General features: G+C 40.6%; 1 protein-coding gene across 4 annotated transcripts in view; it reads right to left on the bottom strand.

Annotated features, from left to right (window-relative positions):
• fstl4 (follistatin-like 4) overlaps positions 1 to 16,132 on the bottom strand; it is a 214,138-nt gene that overhangs the window by 147,086 nt on the left and 50,920 nt on the right. For all 4 annotated transcript variants that reach the window (XM_086226465.1, XM_086226466.1, XM_086226463.1 and 1 more), the window contains exons 2-3: positions 15,512 to 15,665; positions 7,273 to 7,306 (exon numbers count right to left, since the gene is read on the bottom strand). In XM_086226465.1, the coding sequence (XP_086082591.1) occupies positions 7,273 to 7,306; positions 15,512 to 15,655 (178 nt within the window). In that variant the 5' untranslated portion in view covers positions 15,656 to 15,665. The remainder of the gene's footprint in view (positions 1 to 7,272; positions 7,307 to 15,511; positions 15,666 to 16,132) is intronic.

Here is a 16,132-nt window from a genome sequence, read left to right as displayed (position 1 = left end):
TGGGAATAGGAAGTACAGAAGGAGGAATTTCATCCTTAACCCCAGACAAGAAGTTGACGTTCCTTTTGACTTTAGGCGACTTCTTCCTGTCCTGTGGTTGTAATTACTGCGGCCACTAGATGGCATCTGTCCCTCGTTTTCACCTCTTGTATGTACAAACTTCCTGCTTGTTCTAGGGATTAGCAGTGTGGCTGGTGTGCAAAGTTAACAATACAAATCTAAGAATTATTTCAGGCAAAATGGAACAATATTGGAATTGATTATAAATTCGTACAACTGCTGCAAATGAAAATGTACGTATTTTGCTATTTATGCGGAGATGTTTGGTCAATTTCCATCTCTATCTTATTTTTATCAATTTCATTTTACGCATCCTTTTTATGTGTTTTTTTGTTTTGTTTTTTTGAAAGTGGGATCACCTTGTGCTTTTTTATATCTTGTTTTAACATCTTTGTGTATCACCTGCTGCCCTGGAAATTCCCCGGTCATAGTGTGTCTTGCCGTTACAGCCCCAGTGGTGAAATAAATTTTGTTGGCTCCACAAACACAACTTAACACACCACGATCTCATTAACACCGCCAGCTGTCATGCAGTAGGTAACCGCAATACAGTGTAGAAGACAAATCTATTAACAACTGGCCCACATCCATCAAGAGCCCTCACCAGAGCATTCATCAGCATCACCAGCTGTCCTCATCACATACGTGAACAGTTCCCTCACTGCTTTGACAAGCCATTAAATAATTTATTGATTACCAACACAATTAGATGTTGACTAAGTTTTCTTCCTGTACCAGCAACCCTCCATCTTGCTCCTCTTTTCCTTTCATTTCACGTGCACTTTGTCCAACCTTTATCAGGCTACAGTTTGAGTGAGGAGCAGATTCCGGCCTGGGTGTTGTTCGTGTGAACTCCCTAATGTGTGTTCTTTCACACCACCACAAAAAAAAAAAAAAAAAGTGGTTCATTAATATTTGCAGCATTACCTTCTGCATAATGTCAACTTCTAAGACCATGCAGGCTTTATAAGCCAGCTGGTGAGACTCATTCTACGCGGTCAAGCAACTGTTCGACTTTTCTTCCTGTTTTTAATTTCATATTCAAAATATAAGAACCAAGCACAGTCAGAGCTTGAAACTGAGGACAAATCAGTGACGCGATCTTGAATTGCGGTCGGTTTTCTGTTTACGGTGATCGCCCACTCCCGTAACAGTTGGGAACAAAGCTGGAAGGTTTGGAGTCTCTACGAGAGTCTGAGGGTTTTGACAGAGGGGTTTCCCTCGATAGGAGTCAGAACTAAATTTGTAAAGCATTTATAGCCTGGAAAACCTGGAGAAAGTAAGCTGTTGACTTGACCCGACTCATAAAGTGATGGAAAAAGATCTCCTTTGACTTTCAAATGACAACAACACAAAGACCTTTGAACCCGGTTTCAATCTTATTCACATTTATGTTCTTTAAAAGCATGCAGATGTTTGCATCTTTAATTTTTAATCCAGCATTATTTGCATCGTTAAACATCTTTCCAAAGGTTTGTTTTTCTGTGAAACTGTTAATAAATCAATTTATATGAGGACAAATACAGATTAATTCTAGATAAGTGGATTTCTTGTCATCTTAGTACATGAAGACCTGAACACTCAATCCTGCAATTCAGGAAAAATATTCCCATAAATAGACACCTGTTGGCAGTGATACATTTCAGTATTAATGAGTCAAATAAGTAAAAAAATGATGATTCATGGGGCTGAAATGAGGTTTCTTCTCCTATCTCCCCTTTTCCTTCCTATCCACTCTTTTATGATGTCCCTTTTTCAGTCTTGTATATCTTTTATCATGTCTGTAAGTCTCCACCTGCTAGTTTCCCTTCCCCATTTCTTTGGTAATCAATTTTCCATCTCTTTCCCTCGGACTCATTTTCAGGGAAAAGTAGAGGAGCCACCATCTGTTGATTTTACTTTGCATTTAAGCAACTTTTTTTTTTTTTTTTCCTGTTGACAGTAAAGCAGAGAGGAAGAAGGTGGAAAGTCAACTAATCAGATGAAGATTTTATGAGTAAACTCAGGGGATGACTCTCACATTCACATGGGTAACCTGTCACCTCCCCCTTTCCTGTGTCTTTGAGCTCATCACACCGCCTTCTGTCCTCTGTAATTTTTTCACACTGCAGTTATTTGCTGCTTATTCGTGAGTCCCTTTGTCAACGCTGTCCCTTAATCTAATTCTCACCCAATTAAAAGCTAATTTAACCACAGGTTTACTTATCTTGCCTTCCCTATTACCTTTGTTTAATTTGTAAGGGGATAATTTAATCCTCTACAGGCTAGCGGCAGGTTTTCTTGTCTTGTAATACCACTTTAATCCACAAGAGGCAACAGTGAGCCGCTGGACCATGTGGATTGACAGCTCAGTAGCGTGGGGCAGCTGCGAAGGACAGACGGTTTACCACCTCTAATTTAACATTTCTAAGGATGTTAATCTGCTGGTAAATTATCCCCCTAAAACCAATCTCAAAGAAAAAGAGAAAAGCCTTTCTTTCTTTCTTTTAACAACATGATCCAGCTGCACTCTCAGGTCATATGGAGTATGAAATATGGAGCCCTGGCTTATTGGTGACAAAATGTACCTTTAATATGTGGGCCTACTGTTGAGCAGATGAAGCTGAATTCATTGCTGTTCACTGCAAGGTGATCTGTGCAATTAGTTCTATACAATTTTCCCACAAAACAGCAAGACCAGCAAATAAGAGCACTCAATAATTGCGCCACTCACCAAGGATAGCTGTGCATGTGAAATGTCAATTTAGTTATAAATCATTCTAATCGGTCCCTCAGCTAACGTGCGTAGGTTTGCACAAAGGCGATTTTTCACTAACAGCAAATGTGTTCCGGAGGTAAAACTGGGCCATTGTGACATTATGTAGGCAAAAGGGTTATGTCATGTAGGAAGAAAGGAAAAAAAATGGAGGGGAAAAAGATAAAGTGAAAGAATGAATAAGTGAGACAGCCAGTGGAAGTGGAAACAGACAATCCAAACACTTATCTTCATCCAAGAAAAAGGAGAACAAAACAAGAAAATGAAATGCATTGCTCGATTTTGAAAGTGGATCTAGTTTAGCATACAAACAGGCAGCAGATAATTAGTCTCAAGAGGGGAATCAGCACACGTAGCAAGAGGAGGGGGAAAAAGCTCCTGGTATTAAAGTGGATGTCCTCAAACAGGGCACGCATAGCACGGGTGAAGAGGTCAGCTGCTGAACTTGCACGAGCTTCTCCTGCTTTTCTACTTCATCACAGACAGACAATAGTTTTCATACAGGACCTAGATTTTGTTCTGTTAGTGATACCGTTCATGCATTACGGCATTATATTATTGCTGAATTCATAAACGGGACATCTGCATTTCTAAGTGCTCAAAAAGTCACTGGACCAAAAAAAAAAGCAAAAAAAAAGCAAAAAAAAAAAGCTTGCTGTTCTTGTGCTGACACTCCAGCCCAATTACCATGCAGGTCCTAGTCACCACCTAGTCAAACACAGTGCTGATGTAAGGAAGTGACTGTCAAACACAATCATGTCCTGTTATCACCTTGTTCATTGTAATGATTCACTCACATCAGTAAGCAGGGAATGATGTTGTGAACCAGATGAATGCAGGTGGCAGGTGGAGCTGAAGTCAGGAAAATGGCCTGAGAAGAGGCTGCTTAGAGCAACCAGTGGGGTGCTGGGAATAACACCCCCTCCCATTAGCAAGAATCACGGCGCTGCTGCAGGGGGAAAAGGCCCTTTTCTGTTCTAGTGATTTGGACATCAACGGTTGTGCAGGGCAGTTCGGACTCTCACAGCTGAATGAAGAGCTTCCCTCTCTACTATGACCACAAACTATATGAACTTTATGCAATCATGGAGAAAAATAAAACCCACTACCAAGCTCTATTCTTCTTATTTCATCATCAGGAGTTTATAGGCTTGAATATAAAGATACAACTCTATAAGCAAATGAACACATCTAACTTTCCAGTACTTCAGTCTTAATAACAATGTGGCCTGAATGTCTAAGGGACATTAAATTTACATCATTTCAGAAGGACAGAAAGTCTGCATTTTGATTTAATATTACTAAAGTATTCCTTATATTTACTTACAATATTCCATTTGTAGCAACATAGACATTGCACAAGTACCTGCATGCCTGAATACTGTACAGAGACTGAAACTAATTCTAAGCATTGTTCAAAAGCACAAATACAGAAAGATGTTAACTTGAATTTAAATCTTTGAAGACAGTTATGAGAGGAACGTGGCCCCCTGTGTATATCTACCCATGTCATGGCCTTCAATTCATTGCGCTGCAGTAAATTCTATGCCAGAAAGTGTTCTTGTGCTACTGTCCTTCAAAACTGGCCACACATTCATCAGCCACTGCAAAAATGCTTCACAGATTTCAGTCTTTGTGGAGTTACTCATGCAAGACTGTTGTTCTTCTGAATTTAATATTGACTAAACTGTCCCAAACATCTACATCAGGGATGAGAGGCAGAGTGTCATGGAAACACCTGCCAAAAATGCACCTCTAAGTGTTTCCTGTACTGATTGGTGTGTCAGATCTGCAGATGAGCAAAGCACACATGGTTGGAAAAGCAATTATGACTTAGAAAGCTAATTTGTACCACGAGGCAACAGAAAAAGAAAAAAAAAAATCAACCAGAAAATATTCGTAAGTAAAAAAAAAAAAAAAAAAGGAAAGACAAAAGTTTGCTTCACTGAAGCTGAATGACCCGAGACTGCTGGGTCAAGTTTAGGGCAAAGACAATAAAAGTTCACGGCAAATGATCCCAGGTAAACGATCAGCGATCAGCTCTGAAACGATTGCTCCTGCAGTCGTTTCTACAAAGCCTCAAGCAGCACAGCGCAGGAAAACAAATATTAATCCACAAACGGGTGCGAATGCTTGCACAGTTGCACCATCACCATGTGAGGTGCAGACGCAGCTTCGCTGCAGCTCAGCCACTCAAACGGTTATAAAAATAGAAACATGAGTTGCATAAGTCAACAGGAGGGAAACGTTGGGAAACGAACATTGCTGGGTGCCGGAGATTGAAAGTTACAGTTAAGACCATCTTAACTGCAACAGTTAAGTACTATTCAGGTGAAAAATATTCTAGATGGAGCTCTTCGGATCATGTTGAAAACCTGATGCAGTTCAACAACAACGGCAGGATTCCCGTGCTACATTAAGTAGTAATTTCCCTGTTAAATCAATTAAAAAAACAAAAACAAAATCAAATACTACCAAAGGGCTAACAGGACTGGAGCCTGTACATGCCAGACACTTGATGCTACATTGAGTGGATGAGCTATACGTCAGCGCTACTCTGACATCTACATGGTTTTTGCTGCCGTGTCGTTTTGTTTTGATGCAAACATGTAGGTTATCCACCAAAGTTCTCCTCCCAAAGGGAAAACTGGAAAAGACATCGTACCGAATTTGGGGGCGGAGGAAAGCTTCTGTTTGGAGTCCATAAATTTGTCATTGTCATTAACGTCAGCTGCCCTGAATGCACCTCTGACTGCTTGAGGTGAGATATTCAGCTGCCTTAATGCATCAGATTCAAGGACGCAGTCAAGTTATTGTTGCTGCATACAGCATACGGTTATCAACCAAGGACTCAATCTTGCCTCTGTGTTCTTGATAGAACTGAAAAGTATTCCATCCATCCATCCATCCATCCATTTTCTTCCGCTTATCCTGTTAAGGGTCACGGGGGGGCTGGAGCCTATCCCAGCAGCCTGAGTGTGGTTCACCCCGGACAGGTCACCAGTCCATCACAGGGCCAACACATAGAGACAGACAACCATTCACACTCACAGTCACACCTACGGTCAATTTAGAGTATCAATCAGCCTCGTCCTCTCTTGATGTCTTTGGACTGTGGGAAAAAGCTGGAGTACCAGAGAGAACCCACACAGGAACAGGGAGAACAAGCAGACTCCACACAGAAAGATCCCGTGCTGGAGCCGGGACTCGAACCTGGAACCTTCTTGCTGTGAGGCGACAGTGCTTGAAAAGTATTTCAGGATTGTTGGAATATAAAATCACAAATGTCTTCTTTGTTTGTTGTTTTTTTTTTTTTTACTTCAGTCATCCATCAACATCTGGAACAAAAACTGCATTCTATCACCTACACAACATCTCCAGACTCCAGCGCCAGTGTGCACAGAACTTATCTACCATGGTTTATAACCTGCACTGAGCTCTGGCAGCACATCGCCCCCAACCTCATCCACTAACTCCCTGTCAAGACATCTTACTCAAAATCCCCATCTTCACAGACAAATCCCCTCATTCCCTTGTTCCCCCTGTACCTGTCTGACCTCCTCCAGCCCTACAGTCCTTCTCCATCCCCCAGAACTGCCTGCAAACTTTTGGGGACAGAACCTGTAAGTGTGGTTTTCTGATAGGGAAAGTTAAAAACACAACCTGTTCACGAAGGTCTACAGCATGTAGTTGTCTCTCTGACATTTTGAATGACGACATTTCATTTTTGTTGTCATTTATTTCTTTGGAAAGCATTTGGGGTTTCAAGAAAGGTGCCTTTATTTATTATATATCATAAATATTGTACAAATTATTAAATACAGAAATTAAGAATGAGAATGATCGTAAAGCATCAACTATCTGAGCATCACTACAGCGTAATCCAGCCTAGCCAGCAGCCAAACAACATTTCTCACTTATTTCTGACAGTGAGTTGATGATGATTGACAGCTGAATAATTATCAACCTGACAAATATACTTTTCAACTAAAAGACAGGTTGTCACTTGGGATGAGCCATTCCAAACAGCAAGCCCCCTCCATTAAACTTTACAACTATTCTCTCTCCCACAGTGAGGCAGAGTACAAATCCACAGACAAATGAAATGCCTCCTAAATTTAATCCTGCAATGTTCTGAAATGCATACCCTGAAGGACAGTAGAGAAATAGATGAAGTGAGAAGTGGGGTTTTTACAGATTGTAACAGTTATATGATAATCAGAGGTCTCCTCCATAATAGGCTGCATGGTCCCTTTTATGGGGCCCATAAAAGATTAGATTTAGATTTAAATTACTTTCCAACAGCATTTCCCAGGAAATCAGACAACCAAAGTGTGTTCCAGAATAACAGCAGCAGAAAGAAAGAAAGAAAGAAAAAAAAAAAAGATTTGTCATAGAGCACAACATGGCACATTGTGAAAAATGCCGTTTGGTTTGAACACAGTAAGTGTACTCACATTGATCGATGTTCCCGTCTGCTTTCACCTTCTCCTGCAAACAGAGAGCATACACAAAAGTGGTTATTACAGGCTTGGAGGAGTGAGACAAAAACAGCCCTTTCCGCAGCTTCTCGTGGACCATTCATTATTGTGCCTTTCCCTCTTTTCTGTCCTGCTCCAAGAAAGATGACAGGAAATAAAAAGTGGACAGACCAGACAGAGAGAAAATGTAAAGGGAAGAAGGACAGACAAGAGACAGAGGGAGAATATATGGTAGTTGACAAGAGTGGAACAAGAGAACATTTTACAGTACAAAAGCCAATTCCGCAGTCAATTAAATCACTCTAATTGGAGCCACACTTGCCAACAGGCTACAAGACGGCATGTGGCACTACGCTTGTTAGGATGATAAACAATTTAAACCAGAATGATGAATACTGGGGTTCTTTTCTTTTCTTTTTTTGCTTTTTTAAAAAAAATTTAAACCACTAAATATTGGCATGCTGTCTTAAATCATTATCATCATAATAAATTTCACTTTCACTCATGGCTTCCCAAACACTTAAATTTAACAAATGCCTGGATGGATGGCCAGCTGCCACATTAAATCAGTTATTGACAGTTTGGAGAATAACTTGCAGGGTGTGAATGTGTCCAGTAATTCATCAAGTTACAGCAGTTTATAATGATATGCCAAAATCGGATTGACATTTCTGTGCTACACAACAGCAAAGGTGACTGCTTGGGATTTAACATGGTACCTGGGTGAAATTAAATTACACGGCATCACTCTAGAGGAATAATGCACGTGGAAAGCAGAGCGGTGAATATCAAGAGGTCTCACCGAAGTGAAGAAGCTAAATTAACAAACCGCGCTTGCCCCAGATGACAATATCGTAAATTGGAGCGACAAGGCTGAGTTGATTGAATTATGATTAAGAAGGGTTATCATTATAATTGTCTTTCCAAAAAAAAGGAACAAATATGTTGATTATCCAGCCATCCATCCATCTTCTTTACAGCTTAAGAGACATGGGGGGGTCTGGAGCCTATCCCAGCTGACATTGGGCGAGAGGCAGGGTTCATCCTGGACGGGACGCCACTCCACCACAACTAATTTGTTGATGACAGTTTCTCAAATGTGAGTGTTTGCAACTTCAAAGATACGGTTGAAAGTACAATAACCTTGGTGACAAGAAGCGATTCTAACATATAAAGAGGTGACATTATTACATGATAAACAACAGAAGTGGGAAGATTAAAAAAAGGATTCTACCAAAACCACGAACAACTCAAGCTGAGACTTCGAGGGCACTCAGACACATCTGCCAAGACACTATTGCATCATCAGATCCCGACAAATTCTAAAATCTAAATTTGATCATTCTACCAAACTTCATCCAAATTATCCACAGAGTTTTGATTTATTCCGTGAACACAGAGACAAACTCTTCAATGCTTTCCTTGGCATTATAATTCAATTTGATGTGAAGTCACACGAATTGTTCCCGCCTTCTCTTCCACAGAGAAGTTGAAACCATGATGGTAAAGGTCAGGGTGTGATGTTTTATTTGATATGGTTGACCTCACTGTGAGGAAATCTGCATTAGCTACAGATTTCGCTTAATCCGGCTGACAGACAGACCTCAGTTGAACCCGATGAAAAAATGAAAATAAAATCATGCTTTGCGTATTAAAGAGATCAACCCCGGAATCGGAATGGATTCTTCCTTGACCCATGTGACACGCCTTCACCCAGTTTGGTGAAAATCTGACTGGTAGTTTTTGCATAATCCTGCTAACAGATAAACCGATCATCTAATCCACTGAAATATTAAGTTTTATTCTTGTTGTTGAATATTTTTTTCCTGCAGCAGGACTCCAGCTGACCTGTGTTTTTGTGTTTGTTACAGTGCCGCATTCATGTGTCTGAACTTCTGATGCAACTTAGAATGTCGATCCTTTGCTTTGCTCATTCCTGCTGTGTAAAAATAGAACTGAAGTGGGTCTTCTAATACAACGCTGCCTCTGAAGAAGCCAATATGTGGCAGCAGCACACAAAGTGTTGTGATATTTTGCATTCTTGTCCCTCAGTGTGGATGTCACCGGTAATGAGGCTCAGTGATAAAACATATGTGTGCCTGCTAGACCCTCTTAGCTTCCCTGGAGACTGAGAGCCTCACAAGAAACACTGCAGTTTTAGTACTTACTGTCATTGCCTCCTCCTTTATCTCTACATCTCTATCCCCCTCTCCATCTGCCATCTGTCCATCTTAATTGCAGACGTACTTCCTCATGATGGCAGGATAAAATTGAGTGTGCTCATCAGCACCGCCTTCCATCATCTCAAATGCCGCTGTTTGATCAGTTGATTAGAGAATCAAACCAAGCATAGAGGTGAAACAGAGACTCGCGCTATAATCGGAGGGTAGTGGCTATTCTTCACCTCCAAGGCTTCCTTTTGTCATGTTCTTTAATGCTTTGAATGCTTTTTATGCGATGGTAACCCCTGAAGGCCATTAGCACCACTTCAAAAAAAAAATAGTTCACACAGTTGATAATGAGGCTGGTTGTATTTGACATGTCAGCCTCACTTTGTCACTTTCCTTGAATGAAAATATGAAAATAAGCACCACGATGTCATTTGTGCATAAAGGGGTAACCCACTGGGTTTGAATTGGACAGGATGGGACGCTTTTCACGACAATGTTTCCACTGTGATACGCTGATTAGATGGCTCTACTTCTATTTACACATCTTGCCCACTGTCTTGAGTATCATGAGATAAGAATTTGAGAAGAGTCGGGACGATAGAGGAGGAGGCAGGAGTCAATACCTGAGCTTGTGGCCGTTACCAACATACCACATGAATACAGAACACATCCGTATAAAAGTTTGCTTGTGGTTTTGTTCACTTCACAAGCTGGTCCACAATATAGTGCCCCATATTGATATGACCTGCTATGGAATTTGGAACTGGGAACCGGGGTTGAATGCTGCTACAAAATTTAAAAGGTGCGGCAGCTGATCCCAAACAAGTATTTTCTGAACCTATTGCAAAACCCTACTGATAACTATCGATTTGCCTTCTGGCTTGGATTCACCTCTGAAAGAAGCATGGTCAAGTTTGTGTGTTTTCAGTGAAAGTGTAAAGATGTTTATAAACCCTTTTAAAATGGCATCCAAGATGGAGGCATGAACCACTCTGAGGTTTGCTTCTGTTGATTTTTATATCCCCTACACAAACCAGAATCTGAAACTTTTCCCACTTAAAAAAAAAATGTGTCTGTAACATCCAATATGTTTTGCTCTTCAACTCTCCTATATATTGGATGCTACATTGAATTTCCAGCACTGTGCAGACAACCAAACACAAACTAAGCAGCATTTTGAAGTAAATTGCTTTAAATGACCAAATATGCACTGAAAGCATTTTGAAGTGCATCAAAGAAGGACCAAGTGGCTGTTTTTACAGTTGCAGGACATAACTCTGCATTGCGGGCATCTAAAATGTGATGCAAAGCCCCAAGAGCCATGTGATTATGCAGTAGACGCCATTAGAAAATGTACACCGCTTCATGAGAAAAGTCATTCCATTGGTGGCTTATTGGAACAATCGATAATGGTCTGATCTTCATCTGTGCATACGGCACACGCTGCAAAGTCTAGAATGAGTGGAATCAGTCCAATGGACGACTCCAGTCTGAAGTCAAGAGCATGTGCATGGTTCCACCTCTCTGCAGATACTATCTGATTAGTATGAGGAGGCAGCCAGAAGAAGCAGCGGGAAGATGAATCCATCGGTGCCTGTGTTTTCACAAGTTAATCTATCTACATTCAATAGCAAGTCCCTGATGTCAGTTACTTAGAGAGGGACCTGTCTTATCTCACAGTAATTCATCAGTGCACCAACAAGCTACTTAATGAGCCAAATGAAAAGACGCCAACAAAATAAATAGATTTCACAAAAAAAAAATGTGGCAATGTGTGTGAGCGGTAACATCTTCACACGCAAAAGAGAAGCAAAAGCCAACAGATTACAGCTCCTTTGTTTTTTTACAGTCATTAGCTGGAATGGTCTCGTGTTTCCAGTGATTCTCACTGACACAGTCTAAATATGCTCATTTATTATGATCTTTCTCTTAAACAGCCTCACGGAGTGTCATTTTCTACACACTTCCACACTACACTTGTTCTCGTTGACTTGGAAGTGCAGTTTCAGGGACGACGAGTAAATGTTTTCGATTAAATCAAACTAGAATGAGATTGTAACATCAGGCATCAACATCATTACCCAACATTGCGGCTTTTTGTTCAGTGCTTTTGTGCCTTACATGTTCCATATATGATGACTAAAGCAACACCTCACCTAAAAAGCATATTTTGCGTTCAAAATAATCACAAATACAGGGCTTAAGATAAAAAAGACATTTTTTTACTCTTCCTACCATCTTTGTGATTCCAGAATGCAGAAAGAAGCACCCACGTCTATTTAGCTTGAAGCTAATGGTGAATAACGTCTTACAACAGCAAAAACTACACAACAAAGTCTTCTTTTCCATTCCTATCCTCAGTCACGTGCTGATCGGGGCTAAAAACAAACAAAATACAATAATTCCTGTGAATGACCATGGATGAGGCAGTTTGCAGCACGTGGCAACAGGTCACTCCCCAAATCTTATTCACCATACCTGGTCAAAGAAGATGTGGATTATACTGGATGATGTCTTTGAGAAGTGGAAAACTGATGTTTTAGGACAGTTTGCTAGTTGTCAGCTGCCTAGAGCTTCAAGCTAAATATACAAGGCTGCTTTTACAGTCTTTTGGAACCGCAAAACAGAGGGACAATGTTCTTCTTTGGCTCAAGAAACATATTTATGAGTCCTTAAAAGGCAGGGAACACTTTCTGGGTGATGTATTGCTTTAAAATACTACAGCCAAAATTATTGGACAGAGCAAGAGATGCCAACTTTTGTTAGCCTTAGGAAAACTACAAACTTGGAGAGGAGGGACCTTTCCTGGCAAGAGAGAAGAACGCTGACCTTCAGGAACAAAAACAAATCTGAATTGAATGCAGTGAGATGAGGACAAATCCACTTTCATTAATTACCAGTTGGTCTTTTCATACTCGGCTCAGACAATGCGGGTGTCACAATAGACTTGTGGCTGCTTCACAATCTTTTTTCATGTGTTCATGGCACATTTTCATTTTTCTGTGTCGTGTTATCAAAACCTGTCTTTCCTTTCTTAGTTTTTCCTAACTTTAATTAGAAACACAAAAAAATTCCTATTCGGCACCGGCCCGTTTTTAGTGATTCCTGAACGATACCAGCAGGAATAAAAAAGAACTTGCAAAAAAAAAAAAATCCGTCCATCTTTTACTGCTTATCCTGTTAAGGGTCGCTAACCACTATGCCACCCCTTGCAAAAAAATACCAGAAGTAAATGTGTAAAATGATGATTGCTGATCCTCATTGACTAGGTAATGCATACGCTAGCAGCTCCAAAGAATGCCAAATACTTGCGCTTAGTAGAGTAAGTAGCACATGCGACTACAATCCTAGTGAGTTGTAGCTGATAATGACATCCACCTTTTAGCTTCTACCTACTAAATGTTTCCTTCAGCTACTAATGGGCTAACCGAAAAGTTGTGAACTTTTGTTGCACTCCAACGGGTGAAAAAAAAAAAAAAAAAAAAGACAGCTTTCTGGGTAAAAATCCTAACAAAAAAAGAAGTAGATACAAGGGATGGAAAATTCAATTTAAAACTTGGGAAATGAAACGAGCAGAACAAATTATTTCAGTGTTGGAGTGGCAAACAATAACATCAGCTCAACCTCTCAAACAGCTCAGCTTTGAACAGGCGCTCACCCGAACAGCTTCCCTGGCAGAAGAGACATTAGTTCAGCTGAACACCACATGTATCCACGGTGATTTCCCTCCACAGCCAAAAAACAATGGCCTCAATTCTATTCATGGTGGAGCAGCGGTTAAAGACTGGTTAGCATTGACTGTGAGCAAAGAAGGCATCCATGTCACTCCCGGTGCCAGGAAGTGGCTGCAGTCAGTCAGTCAGTGTCACCACCACAGTGATGCTCGCTCACCGTACACCTCCTTTCCTCTGTTACCGTTTTCAAATATGCTTGAAGGATCCAACACAGAGAGACAGGCTTTTTCTTAATTCTACTCAAATGCATTAAGCATTTTCAATGTCTTTGGCGCTCCTGGAAAAGTCACGTAACCGCTCTTTTCTTTAATGCTGCTGTCAGATTGGCAGCATATAAACACCTGACATGCTCTGCGTGAAACCTCTCCCCACTGATAACAGCATCCCAAGCTTGACTGGCTCAGCATCAGCCACAGTAAATCATCTAATTTACATCATCTGACCTGCGCCAGCTCTTCATTATTTACTTCTACTTATCTTGATAAGCTTCAGGACATGCAGATAACAAAGGGCACATTCATTGAACAGACATGAGACTATGCAAAAATGCATTTGTCTTTGTATGTGCTGTGAAATATGATTATTATAAAACGCAGGCCTACAAGCGAGTTTTGTGACATCACAAATGTTTTGGAAGATGTTCCTGGTCCAGAAATCAACACACACACTGTATACTAGTTTTGATGCAAGTTTTTTCTGGACACACACACACACACACACACACACACACACACACACACACACACACACACACACACACAAAATGTGGAACTTTGCACTGTGAGAAGGGACATTCTAAAGACCTGAGAGAGACATCAGTTTTCCAACAGTTTGAGTCTGCTGGTGCCGTATCCTTTGTCCATCATCATATTATCAGTGTTCAACATTCAGGTCTTGTCCAGACATCATAATTGCACTCTGACCTAAGTTTCCTTCTAATATCCTCCCTGTCTGAGCCTGGTGATATGCAGGAATTGTACCAGAGCTGCCCCCAACTCTGTGTGAATGTGCAAGCATTTTGGCACTCTGCTGGTGTCCAACATGGCCCGCAGGAAGTTGATAAGAAATAAAAATTGAAATTCTTTCATGTAGACTTTTTTGTATTATTTATATTGGATTTCAGGGGTTTTAGACATAGAATTAAAAGAAAATCTGGCACTATTTAAACATTTCTAAAGGCTTTCAGAATAAATCCTGCATTTATGTGAATTCAAATTTGCATGATTCACCCCAGGGGTCAACTTTAAACTCTGGTGCCAATTGACAGCATTTTAGAAGTTCCAATTCAGGCCGGATTGAGGAAAAGGAAAATGTCTGGGAATTATTTTTTTTGGTGTAAAGGATCTTAGAGGTAACAACAAATTAGGGCAAAATGACATACCACAGTTAGCTGCCAACTAACAAAGCCCAGAGTGAGACAACTTGGGGGTGGGGGGGTGCACATGTCTCATCTCACAAAGACTTAAGATGACCACGGGGCTGTGTGCTGTGGGTCTGTGTCTTTCTGACAACCTGTTGGGGCTTCATGCTTTTGTTCTCTCTCGCTTTTCTTTACTTTAAACCAGTCATTTCTTGTTTGCCGTCATAATCGATATCAGCAGGCGAGTACATTCAGAAACATGCTCATTAGTGCTTAAACAATTATCTAAGAACTGTTGGACGCACATCGAATAATTAATCACTTACAAAAGACGGCAGGCCACCTTCTTTGTGCTTGCTATTATGGATATTTCTTGGTTGAATACTCTCCATTACAAATAAAAATCAAAAAATAAGAGAATATTATTTTTCTACTCAACTGGAGTTAATCAGGCCAAGATTTAATGGTTAAAAAAAATTACCCCCCCAAAAAAAAGTTAAAAAAAGAAGCTTGATGCTCAAATTGGGAGGAGTTACATGAAGACATTTTCTCTCTCAGAAATGTGGCGATTAAGCAGCTGCGTTTACCTGTTCGTGGTGATACAGTGTTTCATCAAGGTAAAGGAGTGAAAGACATTCATGAAACTGATGCCTAGCTAATACAGCTCATCTAATAATAATCAGGTTGGTTACATTACAGTGGACACTCAAGATAATGGAACTATAAGCAGCTCCAAAGAGGTAGTAATGAACAGGTTGAGACACGGATCACCAGAAATCATGGCACAACAGATAACAGGAAGAAAGATCGCCCCGTGTCACCTTTGTTTCTAATAGGAAGTGAGAACGACATCCCTTAGAAAAAAAATTATAACAAAAGTGTATTGGGGTGTGTGTGTGTGTGTGTGTGTGTGTGTGTGTGTGTGTGTGTGTGTGTGTGCGCAGGTTTACCGTAGCGTGCGGTTCCTGGGAGGAGGTCCGTGACATGCTGACTGTATCCACGTTGCCTCGCCTGCTGCTCTTGTGCCCTTCAGCCAGCCAGCACATTGAGGCTGCCAACAGAACGGCCACAGCCCAAACACCCCAGCTGCCCATGAGTGTGTATCTGTGGGGGGAGGGAAATAAATAAGTAAAAAAATGAAAACAGAATACATGACTTCTTTGAGTCACTCTGTTGAAGCCATTTTGACCTGTTACACTTCATTGTCCTCCTCATGTTCGGCTGGATTCAAGTGAAACAGGGAATTGTAAATCTTCAATACTCAGCAGCTTTTTTCTCCTCTTGATAGCTTACCTCAGATTGACTTGTAGGTCTTACATTATTTAGAAAGGAGATGAAAACATTTTATCTGAAATCATATTCAAATAAGCTATTTTGTAGTCATTGCAACCACTGAGGCATTCAGAATTTAACACAAAAGAAGAAGAAGAAGAAGAAGAGGAGAAAGAAGAAGAAGAGATGAAACTAAGGAGAGCAAATCTGACAAATCACAGTGCTTAGTAGATCTTATTTTACTTCATTTCCACACAAGAATAATAAGCGAAGATATCTTGACTTAAAGAAAGAAATAA

The sequence above is a fragment of the Aulostomus chinensis genome, chromosome 15 (assembly GCF_037954235.1).
Source record: "Aulostomus chinensis isolate RoL2024-O1b breed Wild chromosome 15, RoL_Achi_v1.0, whole genome shotgun sequence".
Lineage (NCBI taxonomy): Eukaryota > Metazoa > Chordata > Actinopteri > Syngnathiformes > Aulostomidae > Aulostomus > Aulostomus chinensis.
This window is presented reverse-complemented; position numbering and strand designations above follow the sequence as displayed.